At 60.4% G+C, this 12,750-nt stretch overlaps 1 protein-coding gene across 1 annotated transcript in view; it reads left to right on the top strand.

The window, feature by feature from the left end:
- PKD1 (polycystin 1, transient receptor potential channel interacting) overlaps nucleotides 1-12,750 on the top strand; it is a 78,809-nt gene that overhangs the window by 61,821 nt on the left and 4,238 nt on the right. Inside the window, exons 24-45 of the mRNA XM_005523215.2 lie at nucleotides 282-438; nucleotides 705-957; nucleotides 1,453-1,648; nucleotides 2,239-2,409; nucleotides 2,705-2,848; nucleotides 3,333-3,543; nucleotides 4,205-4,331; nucleotides 4,968-5,084; nucleotides 5,227-5,276; nucleotides 5,414-5,616; nucleotides 6,099-6,204; nucleotides 6,771-6,889; nucleotides 7,290-7,492; nucleotides 7,953-8,147; nucleotides 8,364-8,503; nucleotides 9,053-9,180; nucleotides 9,841-10,006; nucleotides 10,514-10,639; nucleotides 10,754-10,928; nucleotides 11,336-11,623; nucleotides 11,951-12,085; nucleotides 12,338-12,652. Coding sequence (XP_005523272.2) covers nucleotides 282-438; nucleotides 705-957; nucleotides 1,453-1,648; nucleotides 2,239-2,409; nucleotides 2,705-2,848; nucleotides 3,333-3,543; nucleotides 4,205-4,331; nucleotides 4,968-5,084; nucleotides 5,227-5,276; nucleotides 5,414-5,616; nucleotides 6,099-6,204; nucleotides 6,771-6,889; nucleotides 7,290-7,492; nucleotides 7,953-8,147; nucleotides 8,364-8,503; nucleotides 9,053-9,180; nucleotides 9,841-10,006; nucleotides 10,514-10,639; nucleotides 10,754-10,928; nucleotides 11,336-11,623; nucleotides 11,951-12,085; nucleotides 12,338-12,652 — 3,725 coding nt within the window. The remainder of the gene's footprint in view (nucleotides 1-281; nucleotides 439-704; nucleotides 958-1,452; nucleotides 1,649-2,238; nucleotides 2,410-2,704; nucleotides 2,849-3,332; nucleotides 3,544-4,204; nucleotides 4,332-4,967; nucleotides 5,085-5,226; nucleotides 5,277-5,413; nucleotides 5,617-6,098; nucleotides 6,205-6,770; nucleotides 6,890-7,289; nucleotides 7,493-7,952; nucleotides 8,148-8,363; nucleotides 8,504-9,052; nucleotides 9,181-9,840; nucleotides 10,007-10,513; nucleotides 10,640-10,753; nucleotides 10,929-11,335; nucleotides 11,624-11,950; nucleotides 12,086-12,337; nucleotides 12,653-12,750) is intronic.

Below are 12,750 nucleotides of genomic sequence, written 5' to 3'. Positions count from 1 at the left end.
ACAATCTCCATGCCTGCTGTCATCCTTGCTTGTGGATTCTGGCCCTGAGAAGCCTTTTGCTTTTCCCAGCCCTTCTGCTGAGCCACATCAGCCCTGGAAGGCATTGTCCAGTTCCTCTCCAGACAGGCCCAATGGTATCCAGTGCTCAGGGACTCTCTGGTCCCTCATCTCCCACAGCTCTCTGCATTCCTTCTTCCCTGAGCCCCAGTGCTGGCAGCAGACCTGTGGTTGAGTCTCCCAGGGGTTTTTAAAGCCCTTTCTGTTCCTTCCCCTCCCCACAGAGCATTACCTGGCCAGTGAGCCCGAGCCCTTCATCATGGCCTACCTTCATCATGAGCCCGAGCCCAACGAGCACAACTGCTCTGCCTCCAAGAGAATCAGCCTGGACGCCCTGGCTGGAAGTGACCACAAGCTCTACACCTTCTTCACCTCACCCAGGTAAGAGAAACCTCCCTGGTAGTCCCTGCCAGCCTCAGGCTGTGCTGTGGATGCATGTGAGGGGTGCTCAGGTGGTCTGGGGAGCCCCTGAGTATCTGCACAGCCAAGGGGTGTAAATTACACCTCATTCACTGGGCTTCTCCTCCTTTTTGGGTGCATCCCTGCCCCTGTGGCTGGAAGCCTTCCCTGGGCACACCTCCACCAGAATGGGGCTGGTTTCCCTTCAGAGGTGGGGGAGTCATCTCCTTGCTCTTTGCCTTCTCCAGAACAGACGACCCCATCCAGAAATACTACCTGAACATCACCAACCACTTCAGCTGGTCGGCAGTGGAGGTGACCCTGGGGCTGTACACGTCCCTGTGCCAGTACTTCAGCGAGCAGGAGAAGCGCTGGAAGACAGAAGGAATTGTCCCCCTGGAGGAGACCAGGCCAGACCAGGCCGTGTGCTTGACCCAGCACCTCACAGCCTTTGGGGCCAGCCTGTTTGTGCCCCCAAACTCTGTCCAGTTCATCTTTCCCGTGAGTGCAACAAAGCAGAGGCTGTGCAGTGCTGTCACACGCAGAACAGCTTGTTAGCACCTGGAGCAAAGCCATGGGCTCCTGTTGGTTCCATGTCCAAGTTGGCACCAGCACAGGCATCTGGGAGCCTTTGGGAGGTGCAGATGGGCGCAGCTCGGGGGAGGCTGTGTCCCCTGGTTGGGAGTCGTGGCTGGAAGCAGAGACCTTTGCAGATGGCTTTAGTCCCTGGCCTGGACTCCTCGCACCGTGTTCCCCTCTTGGGAGGTGCCAAAGGTTCCTGGCAGCTGTCACCCAGCACGGTTTGATCTCAGGGAGTCACACCTGCCAGCTGCTCCCTGCTTCCCAGGGGCCTCCAGCTGCTCCTCACCGCGTCCCCGTGATGGGAGCGGGAGCAGGGAGCTCCTGGCAGCTCTGCGGGGCCACGGCCAGGAAGGAGGCAGGGAATGGGAACGGGATCCTCCTGGGGCTGCCTTTCAACACTTCCCTCTTCTCCAGGCTCCAGGCCCAGGGCTGAACTACATCGTGCTGCTGACGTGTGCCGTGTGCTTTGTCACCTACTCGGTGGCCGCGCTGATCGTGCACAAGCTGGACGTGATCGACATGAACCGCGTGGGGGTGATTCCCTTCTGCGGCAAGAACGGGATGTACAAATACGAGATCCTGGTGAAAACGGGCTGGGGCAGAGGATCAGGTGAGCCCACAGCCTGCTCCCATGCCTGGTTCCCAGGGGGACACCTGCAGTTCACCTGAGGTCCCACCTCAGCACGTCACGCTCTGAATGCTGCCCGCGGGGCCCAGAGCTGAGCCACAGCTTCAGTCCAGGGCTTCCCACAGCATTCCCAGATCTATTGTGGGATGATGGTCAAAAGAATGGTTTGGGTTGGAAGGTTCCTCAAAAACCACCTGGTTCCAAACTCCTGACATGGGCAGGGACACCTTCCACTAGCCCAGGCTGCTCCACACTGGCTGTTGTGGTGGGACAGGCAATTGCTGCTGGAAGGAACCACCCAGGAGAGAAATTCCCCCATCCTGCCTCCCCTGACTGGGCTGTGGTTGCAGAGGCAGAGATTATTCCTCACTTCAGACCCTCTCCTGCCCTGTGGGCCCTTTGGATGGATCCTCCAGGATCCATCACTTTGTTCTGAATCTTTCCCAGCAGCAGGCACAAAGTTTGGCTTCCCTCTGGGGGCTGGGTTTGTAGATAGAGCTGTGACAGGCAGGGCTGGGGAACAGCTGCACCTCGGGTGAGCTTCCCTGAGGGAGCCCCTTCCTTCCCTGCAGGCACCACAGCCCACGTGGGCATCGCCCTGTACGGGGTGGACAACAAAAGTGGCCACAGACACCTGGATGGGGACAACGCCTTCCACCGCAACAGCCTGGACGTGTTCCAGATCGCCACGGAGCGCAGCCTGGGCAGCATCTGGCGCATCCGCATCTGGCACGACAACAAAGGTGGGACATGGAGGGGCCACGTGCTGGGCCAGGACAGGGGGACTTGGCCCGTGGTGAACCGCTGGATCGGGGGGATGTGGTGGGGAGACACGGAGTCTCCCTCGCAGAGCGGCCAGGTGCCACCCCAGACACGCCATGTGCTGTGCTCTGTGACCATAAACGTCCCCTCAGGGTGAGCTGGCTGTGCCACGCTCCCCTCGATGACAACCGTGCCACTGACGGTGCCCCCTCAGCTTTGCGGGCTCACACAGGGTGAGTGTGCCATGAAATAATTCCTCGGTCTCCCCCTGCTCAGGACTGAGCCCCTCGTGGTACCTGCAGCACGTCATCGTGCGGGACCTGCAGAGCAGCAAGAGCTATTTCTTCCTGGTGAACGACTGGCTGTCAGTGGAGAGCGAGGACAACGATGGCCTGGTGGAGAGGGAGGTGTTTGCTGCCAGTGAGTGCCCCACATCCCCTGGGTCCTTCTCACCCCTGCTGCCTGGGCCCCTCCTTTTCTCCAGGCTGAGCCCCTTGCCCAGCTCCCTCAACTGCTCCCAGTGCTCCCCCAGCTCTGTTCCCTTCTCTGGACATGCTCCAGCCCCTCCATGTCTTTCTTCTTGTGAGGTTCCTCAGCAGTGCCCTGCACAAGGGACAGGCACTGCCTGGGGCTGTGGCCACACTGTTTTGGCACAAGCCATGGTGCTGCCATTGGCCTCTTGCCCACCTGGACCCAGCTGGGCTCATGTTCAGCCCCTGCCATCCCCAGATCCTTTGCTGCTGGGCAGCTTTTCCAGCCGCTCATCCTCAGACCTGGAGCACTGCAGGAGGAGGGACCCTGTGGATGGGGTGTGGATACTCTGGAGTTTGTGGGATGGATGTGGCCGCCTCAGCCGGGTCCCCACAGTGCTGCAGCCACCCTGAGTGTGTCACTTTGTCCCCAGGTGAGAGCGAGCTGAGGAGCTTCTGGCGGATCTTCGTGGCGGAGCTGCAGCGCGGGTTCTTCGAGAAGCACGTGTGGCTGTCCCTGTGGGACCGCCCGCCCCGCTCCCGCTTCACCCGCGTCCAGAGGGCCACCTGCTGCTGCCTCCTCATCTTCCTCTTCCTCTGTGCCAACGCCATGTGGTACGGCGTGGTGGGCAGTGTCCACCTCAGGTGTGTGCAGGGTGTGGTGGGCAGTGTCCACTCAGGTGTGTGCAGGGCGTGGTGGGCAGTGTCCACTTCAGGTGTGTGCAGGGCATGGTGGGCAGTGTCCACTCAAGGTGTGTGCAGGGCGTGGTGGGCAGTGTCCACTCAGGTGTGTGCAGGGTGTGGTGGGCAGTGTCCACTCAGGTGTGTGCAGGGCGTGGTGGGCAGTGTCCACTTCAGGTGTGTGCAGGGCGTGGTGGGCAGTGTCCACTCAGGGCGTGGTGGGCATGGTGGGCAGTGTCCACTCAGGGTGTGGTGGGCAGTGTCCACTCAGGGCATGGTGGGCAGTGTCCACTCAGGGCGTGGTGGGCATGGTGGGCAGTGTCCACTCAAGGTGTGGTGGGCAGTGTCCACTCAGGGCTGTCCCATGGGGCAGGACACAGCTCTCACCTGCTGGGAAGAGCTTCCTTGCTTGTGCCTTGAGTGTGCCCTCCCCGTTCTGAGGAGTCTGGGACCAGGACATGGACGATGGATGACCAAAGAAAGTCTGATTTTGGTTTTCAGGCCCATTTCCTTCTCTGCACATCTGGAATTCCTGGTTGTGCACTTTTGTCTCCTTTTTGCTTACCTGGCAGCCCCAGATGCTCCTGCTGACTGCTGTCTCTGATCCCTCTTTGCTTCCCTGCAGCAACGTGGCCGTTTCCAGCCTGATCCCCGTCAGTGTGGACACGGTGGCTGTTGGCCTGGTGTCCAGCGTGGTGGTTTACCCTCTCTACCTGGTCATTTTATTTCTCTTCCGGATGGCTCGTGGCAAGGTAAGGAGTGGGGATGGTTGCAGGCTGCTCAGGTGGGTGGGAGGCCACCGGGTTTGTTTTTGGGAGGCCGAATTCTGCCTTTCCTGGGACCTCACTCCTCCAGCTGGGCTCTGCACTTGTTGTGCTGCACCAGGGCCAGACCCTTCTGCCCCTCCCTGAGCCCAGATCACCGCTGGCCTCTGTCAGTGCCCAGGCACCAAAAAGGCAGATTTTAGAAGCTGTTTGGGCACTTTCTCCCTCGGGATTTCAGTGTGTGTGACAGGCACCCAAGGCAGGAGCCCAGGAGCTGCCCAGTGGAGCCTCTCTGATGTCTGCCCCGAGTACAAACTGAGCTGGCTGAGGCAGCTGGACAGGGATTAGCTGGGGATTTAACGACTAGTTAAGCACAATTAGCAGCCCCATGAAGTATTGCAGCCAGCTGCTCGGGGACTGATGAACAGCAAACATGGCTGATGCTGCTGAGAGCACATAACAAAAGCTTCAAACTCGGGGGCTTCCTGGGGGCTTGCAGCTGGGACAGCCTGGGTGGCCCTGGTTGTGGCTACAGGGCACAGGAGGCAGTGGAGGATGTGCCATGTGTGCATGTGCCTGGTCTCAGTGGCAGTGTCACCTCTGTCCCTCCTCGGTGCCCTGCAGGTCTCCATCAGCCACACAGTGACTCACTCAGACCAGCAGTCCCTGGAGATCGACAACTACCTGGACTCCTCCATCCTTGACAGCTCCTTCCCCACCTTCCCCGGGCTCCAGGCAGAGGTAAGAGCTTCCCTGCCACAGCTGGGGAGGCTCCTGGGGCTGTGGGTCCAGAGCAGCTCAGTGACTGCTGGAGATCCCAACCCACTGCTTTGGCCAGGCTCCAACCCGTGTCATGTTCCTGAAGCTTTGCTGTTCCCCGCAGGCCTTCTCTGAGCAAACCAAAACAGATCTGTTCCTGGAGGACTCCAAGAGGTGAGTGGGCTTCTGGAGATGGAGCAAGCAGCTCTCCAGTCTGTGCTTGGCAGGGCTGGGCTTGTCTCCCACGGCTGTTTCCCTCTACATTCCCACAGTTCCTTTCCTCTTTCCTGACCGCTCCCGTTTTCCTGCAGCCTGGTGCCGTGGCCCTCCAGCGAGGCTCTGCTCAGCTGGCCAGACCTGCTGAGTGACCCCTCCATCATGGGCAACACCATCCAGAAGCTGAAGAGAGGCCGGGCCAGCCGCCACCTGGGGCTGGAGGCCCCGCTGGCCACCGAGGAGGACACGTTGTCCCTTGGGCTTCACCAGGGACAGCCCCGATACTTCTCAGCCTCAGGTGAGCCCCCCCTGGCTTAGGGCAGAGCGGAACAGCAGAGCTGCTGCCATCTCTGGCTGCGTTCTGGAGGGCAGGGGATGAGGGTTGTGTCTGTTTAGTGAGGATTTTAGTCAGGGAAAGCAGAAATCCTGGTGGGCATCAGAATGAAGTGGGTGGTCCCACGATGGCAGCGGACTGAGAGCCAGGAGAGGTGTGTTCCCATGGGAATGCTGCAAGCAAGCAGCACTTCCTCACTAGTTTCAAAGCCACAGTGCGTCCCTGAGCCTCTAGAAATGGCTGGAGAAGGAGAACTTGGCCTTCTGAACCAGCAGTTTCCTGCCCAGCACTGTGGCTGAGCTGGGATAGCCAGGAGCAGGGGAGGGACAGGGAGCAGGACATCACTGTGGCACTTCTCCCAGTTTCAGCAGGTGGCTGAGCCATGCCCTGCTGTGGTGCTGGGTGCTGAGCTCCTGCCAACGCTGGCTGTGCTCTCTCTTTCCCAGATGAGGATCTGATCCGGCAGATCCTGGCAGATGGAGCCAGCGGCATCTCCCACTCGCAGGACCTGGGGCCGTACATGAGGGCAGAGACAGATCTGATCTCAGGCCTGTGAGTGTTTGGGGAGCAGAGTCCCCACGGGGTCAGAGCCCCCCACCCCCTGCCCTCACAGCCAGCTGAGCTGGGTTTGGGACCCTGTCACGGGTCACTGTGTCCCTGCTGGCCACGACTCCTGCAGCCCCCGCAGCCACAGCTCCAGGAGGGCACTGCCACCCTTCCAGGAGCCACCTGGAATGTCCCTTAAAGCCACAGCTGTGTCTCCAGCACTTTTGGACCCAGGGCAAAGTGCTGGGATGAGGATTCACTTCATGGTGCTGACGGGAGGGAGAAGGGGATTCCACCCTAATCTGTGCTGTGTTCCCATGCCCAGGACACCCTCCTGGGCACCCTGACCACCACCCCCATGGCTGGCAGCCCAGCAGCCACTGCAGAGTGGCAGGCCAGGGGAAGGGTGGGACTGTCAGGCCCTGTCCATGAGACACAGAGCAGTGTCTGTGCCCTGGGGACGTGTGTGATGTCCCAGCACTGGTGCTGGAATTCAGCCCCTCGGTGCCAGGCTGCTCAGCACAGAGCCAGCAGTGGCACAGCTCCCAGCAGGCTCCCCCTGTGCCTGGCAGGTCCAGCGTGTTCGGGGAGAAGGTGGAGACTGTCATGATGCAGAGGCTGAACGACAAAGGGCAGAACTTGGCACCTCCTCCCAGGGAAGTGAGCAGATCAGCCAAGTCCACCTGGACAGGTACCAGGGCTGTGCCCCCGGGGTGTGGGGGGACAGGGCCCATCCCACACCACAGCCCTGTGGAGACACAGTGGGGTAAACTGGAAATAAAATAGAAAAGGAGCCTTAGGAAGGGCAGCTCCCTGCCTGGGATATCGCTGCTATTTCCTGCCAGCTTCTCTTGGAGCCTGGATCTCAGTAAGCGCTGGGCCAGCTCAGTGCTGTGACAGTCCCTGCAGTGTCCCCTGGGGAGGGCTGCACCCTCTGCAGCCACCAGTCATAGAAATGTGTGGGATGATCCCTCCAAACTCACCCAGGGCTGGGATCTCTGCTGCCACGAGAGCCCAGCCCTCCCTGTGCCCACGAGGACTCTTTGCAGTGATGTTCACACTGCTCTCCCTCCTCCTCCTCCTCCTCCCAGTTGCAGACCAGACGTTCAGGAAGCGCCTGCTGCCACCCTGGTGCTCCCTCCTGGCTCACGGCATCAGCCTCCTGCTCTTCGCCACCTCCGCAGGCGTCTCCGTGTGGATCGGGGTGGGCTTCTCCTCCAGCGTGGCCCTCATGTGGCTCATCTCAGGGATATTCAGCTTTCTGGCATCATTCCTGGTCTGGGAGCCCCTCAAGGTGAGCGTGGCAGGAGCGTGGCAGCACAGACCTGTACGTGGAATTAACAGCTGGAATTAACTTGGCACGGGATTGTTAAGGTTGGAAAAGCCCTTTAAAGTTACCAAGTCCATCAAGCACCACCTTTGTGTTCACCACTAACCCAAGTGCCACATCCATGTGGGTTTGGAACACTTCCAGGCACAGTGAATCCCCTTCCCCAGAGAAACCAGGTCAGAGTGGACACTGTGTGCCCTGAATGGTCTCTCCCACCCCATATCCCTCAGGAAGGGTAGGATGTGGACAGCAGCAGCACTGGGAGAGGCAGGGCTGGTGGCAGGGCTGGTGGCACTTGGTTTTGAAGGTCCAGGCAGGAGCTGTGCCGTGCTGGAATGGTAGGAGCTGTGCCAAGGGAGCAGCTGCTGGAATGCTGAGGTGCTCAGCACTCTCCCTGTGGCTCAGCACTCTCCCTGTGGCCCAGGTGCTGCTGGAAGCCCTCTATTTCTCCCTGGTTGCCAAGAGGCTGCACCCAGAGGAGGACGACACCTTGGTGGAGCAGCCCTGCGTGGAACACGTGTCCGAGAGGATCGGCAAAGTCCGGCCCCCGCAGGGATTTGCCCTCTTCCAGGCCAAGGAGGAGGCCAGGAAGGTCAAACTGCTGCACAGGATGCTCAAGGTGAGACATCTCCTGCTGCTGAGCCCAGGGCTCAGACTCTTCTGAGTGTGGGTCCTCCCAGTCCAGCTGGGATCCCCTGAGTGCTCGCTGTCAGCTTCTGCCTCAGTTTCTCAGTCTCTGGCTCTGATCCTACTGCATGGCCGTGGAAAGCACTGCCCTGCTGCAGGATTGGGATCCAGCCCTTTCATGAAATCCCATTTTTACTCTGCTTCCCAGAATTTCCTCATCTACATGATGTTCTTGCTGGTGGTCCTGCTCACCAACTACGGCGACGCCTCCCGCACCAGCCGGGCCTTCCTCCTGCAGAGCTCCATCAAGCAGCAGCTGGGCAGCAACGACTTTCTGCTCATCAAGAGGTACCTGCCAGCCCCTGGGGGCCAGGGGAGTCCTCTCTTGGGCTTGTGCTCCACAGTGTGTCCCATAAGAGGTTCCTTGGTGCCCATGTGGAGCTGGGCACTCCACAGCAGTGGGCAGGTCCTGTTTGTCTCCGTGGTTCTGCTGCTCCCCTGGAGAGCAGAGGGGCCTCTGGGGATTGAGAGGTTTCATTTCTCTGAGGTTTAGTGATTTCCCCAGTGAGAAGGGGCTGTAGGAGTTGATGTTGATCTTTCTGGAGCTGCTCTAAAGAACAAGAGTTTCTCTGTCTCCAGAATTTACAGCCACAAGTTGTAGCCACGAACAGGTCACGAGAGCCAGAAATAACATCTTGTCCAGAGTCTGCTCTTCCTCGCTCTGCACATGAGTTTAGCTGGATTAAATTTTCCCAGCTGATTTTCCACACCCCTGGGGCTCCCTGGGTTGAGGGTGTGTCACTGCAAAGCCCTTGGCTCTGTGCACATCGCTGTGTTTTGTTCGTGCCCCCAAGTCTGCAGCTTTGACTCAGCAATCTCACACCTTGCCCCCTGCAGGTCGGATCAGTTCTGGGTGTGGATGTCTCAGGTGTTCCTCCCTTACCTGTACAACAACGGCTCTGGCCAGGAGAGCCACAGCACCACGCTGGGCACGGCACGGCTGCGCCAGCTGCGCCTGCGGGGAGGTAGGAGGGAGGGCAGGGATGGTGGCTCTGCTGTCACAGTGGGAGGTGACAGTCCTGGAGGGGACAGATGGGCAGGTCTGGGTGCAGCTGGGGCTGAGGGGAGGCAGCACAGCTTGGGGAGGCAGCGCTTCTGCTCTGCAGAGATGAACTGAGGAGTGGATCGTGGAATCCTGGAATGGTTTGGGCTGGGAGGGACCTTAAAGTCCGTCCAGGGACATCTTCCACTATCCCAGGGTGCTCCAGCCTGGCCTTGGACACTTCCAGGAATCCAGGCACAGCCACAGCTGCTCTGGGCACCCTGTGCCAGGGCTTCCCCACCCTCACAGGGAAGATTCCTCCCCAATATCCCATCTAACCCTGCCCTCTGGCAGTTTGAAGCCAATCCAGGGACCAGAGTAGTGCTGGTCCACAGTTAGCCAAGGCCAGCTGGGATGTCTCTGTTCCACTTGCACCCAGCTAATCCACTCTGACCTGGTGGCATGGATATATCCTAACTCCTAAATTGGACAGCTCTCTATTTTTATTAATAATATCCATCCTTTTCTCAATTCCTGACTTGTGCATGCCCATTCCCTCACCCTGGTGCACAGGGGATGAGTGTGGAGGGGTTGGGAGGGAAGGTGAGCTCTGTGCTGGGCTCACAGGTTGTTCTCATTCCAGCTGAGTGCCAGCAGAGTGCCCAGGACATCCTGCAGGGCATGGGCAGCACCCAGAGGAGCTGCACTGACCAGCACAGCTTTGCCACTGCTGACTATGGAGTGGGCTGGGAGAGCACAGCCGGGAACGGGACGGCGGCGTGGGCACACTCAGCACCCGACCTGGCGGGGTAAGGGCTGCCCTGCCTGCTCCCACCCCTGCTCCCACCCCTGCTCCTCCTCAGGGACCCTTACAGACCTCTCACAGGTCTTTACAGGTGCTCTGGGTTGTTCCCAGCCCTCACCTCATCCCCTGAGCTTGGCCAGGGGCAGATGGACACAGAAATTCCAAATGGCGTGAACAGCAGCAGAGGGTTCAACTCTGCACCTTCCAGGGCAGGGGAGCCCAGCACCCCAGATTTCTGCTAAAGGGGGGTGACAGCAGCACCCCGGGCACGACATAAATCACATTTCTCTAGTTTGTCCCCAGAAGCATCTCCATGCAAGTCTGGGCCACCACAGGGCTTGGGGTTGTTCTGAGGTTGGGAACACTGAGGTGGATCAATGCACACCTGTAATCTGTCTTGTGGAGTGAATCCTGAGGGGCAGGAGCTGCATCTGTCCCTTGAGCCTGGCCTGCCACACAGGGGAGCAGCCAGTGTCCTTCAGCCTCACCTACAGCTCCTCTTCCTCTGCAGGATCTGGTACTGGGGCTACATCTCCTTCTACGACAGCAGTGGCTACGTGCAGGAGCTGGGCCCTTCCCTGGAGGAGAGCCGGGCTCAGCTGGAATTCCTGCAGCAGCACACGTGGATCGACAACATGTGAGTGTGGCAGGGCAGAGGCAGTGTCCTGCTGTCACCTGGGCTCCTCAGGGGTGGCACAGGGGCACAGCATTCACGGCCCACCCACCCTGAGCTGCTGCTGTGCCTCTGCAGGAGCCGGGCAGTGTTTGTGGAGCTGCTGCAGTACAACCCCAGCGTGGACCTGCACGTGGCCGTCACCCTGCGCCTGGAGTTCCCTGGGGCCGGCCAGGCCGTGGCCGCTGTCACCATCAGCCCCTTCCCCCTGCTGCGGCTCAGTGCAGGGGTCACCCTGCAGCTCCTCATGATGGTCAGTGTGGGGCCTCTGCGTGGGGGGCTCTGGGGACCCTCACCCAGGCTGCTCACCATGGACTCGAGCTGCTCTGCCTGGGGCCGCTTGTCCCCGTGTCTGTCACCCTGGGGGTGGCGTCAGCAGAGCCCTCATCCCCTGGGTGCTGCCACCCTGCCACAGGGGCACTGCTGTGGGCACTGGGGAGCTTCAGGAGGGATTGGGGTGCAGGACAGGATGCTAAGGATGCTCCAGGTCAGCAGTGGCGGGACTTGGCCTGGTTTGGGGGGTTTTGCTGTCCTGGGGTGCTGCAGGGTCCCCCAGTGAAGCACAGCAGTTAGGGCTTGTCCTCTCATCTCCTCCTCGTTCTTCCTCTCCTGGTGATCTCTCCATAACCTCTCCTGGTCACCTCTCTGTTCCTCCTCCAGGTTTTCCTCATGCTGTTTGTGGTTTACTTTGTGGTGTCGGAGTCTCTGGCCATCAAGAAGGAAGGCAGAGCCTACTTCACCCTGTGGGGCAACTACAGCCAGTGGGTTTTCATCCTGCTCACCACGTGCACGGTGCTGGTGCACCTCAGCCAGGCCACCCTGGCTGACCAGCAGTGGCTCAGGTACCTCAGCAACCGCAGGGGCTTCACCAACTTCTACCAGGTGGCCTTCCTGAGCTCCGTCTTCAGCAGCCTGGCCGCGTCCCTCCTCTTCCTCCTGACGGTGCAGGTACGGGTGGGCTGGGGGAGAACAGCGTGGGTGGGGGGTGCCCTGGCCCTCCTGTGCTTGTCAGCCCCTGCACAGCCCTGCCAGGGCAGAGGGGGTGGCGGGGAGGCCACCAGGTGTGTCTCTGCTGGGCACCTTGTGTCTCTGAGGCCTCTGGGCCCTCGATTCCCTCGGGGAATTCAGCCGAGTGTGGCTGATGGGATGGTTAGGTCTGCAAGGAACCTGCAGACTGGGGTGTTTGTGCTGGGGTTTGGGTTTCTCACGTGTTTGAGAGACCCTTCCTGGGCTGGGAATGTGTCTGTAAGTCCCTCCTCTCCTCTCCCCTCCCAGGCTGCCCAGCAGCTGCGCTTCGTCCGGCAGTGGTCAGTGTTTGGGAAGACCTTCCAGAAGTCCATGAAGGAGCTGATGGCTGCAGGGGTGGCCTTCGCCCTCCTCCTCCTGGCCTACGCCCAGCTCGGCTTCCTGGTACGTTCCCCTCCCTCCAGAGGGGCTGCTGGTGGTCCTGCTGCCCCTTTTCCCTCCCCTTCTCATGACATGAGCAAAGCCCCTGGGTCCCCTGGCCACTCTGTGCCCCTCCTGCTGCCTCTGGCCAGGGGCTGTCCCTGTCCCAGCCCATTTGTGGCCACCCTCAGGGCCCGTGTGGGAGGGGATATTGAGGGTCAGGGCAACGCTTTGCTGCTGCTCCCTTCTCATCACATCTCCTCCGTCCCTCCGCAGCTCTTCTCCTCCTCCTCCGAGTCCTTCCGCAGCGTGGGCAGCAGCCTCCTGCTGCTGCTGGCCCTTCTGCGGGGCAGCGCCAGCCTCCGGCCCTGCCTGCCCGAGGCCTCGGGGCTCTGCTGCCTCTTCTGCACCTCGTACATCGTGCTGGAGGTGTGGGTCGTGCTGCGGCTGCTGGCGGCGGTGCTGATCCACAGCTACCGTGAGATGCACTTCGAGCTCTACCGGCCTGCCTTCGAGCCGCAGGACTACGAGATGGTCGAGCTGTTCGTCCGCAGGCTCAAGATGTGGATGGGCTTCAGCAAAGCCAAGGAGGTGAGGGCGGCCTGGGGGCTCTGTGGAGAAGGGGCCCGGTGGCACAGAGCAGCATCTGCCGTCCTTGGCCTTTCCCTGCCTCTGGCTCCTTCCTGCGG

The sequence above is a fragment of the Pseudopodoces humilis genome, chromosome 18, assembly GCF_049639895.1.
Source record: "Pseudopodoces humilis isolate 2021_Gansu_Grassland_sample_001 chromosome 18, ASM4963989v1, whole genome shotgun sequence".
Classification (NCBI taxonomy): domain Eukaryota; kingdom Metazoa; phylum Chordata; class Aves; order Passeriformes; family Paridae; genus Pseudopodoces; species Pseudopodoces humilis.
Note: the sequence above shows the minus strand (reverse complement) of the source record. Positions and strands in the feature narration are given on the sequence as shown.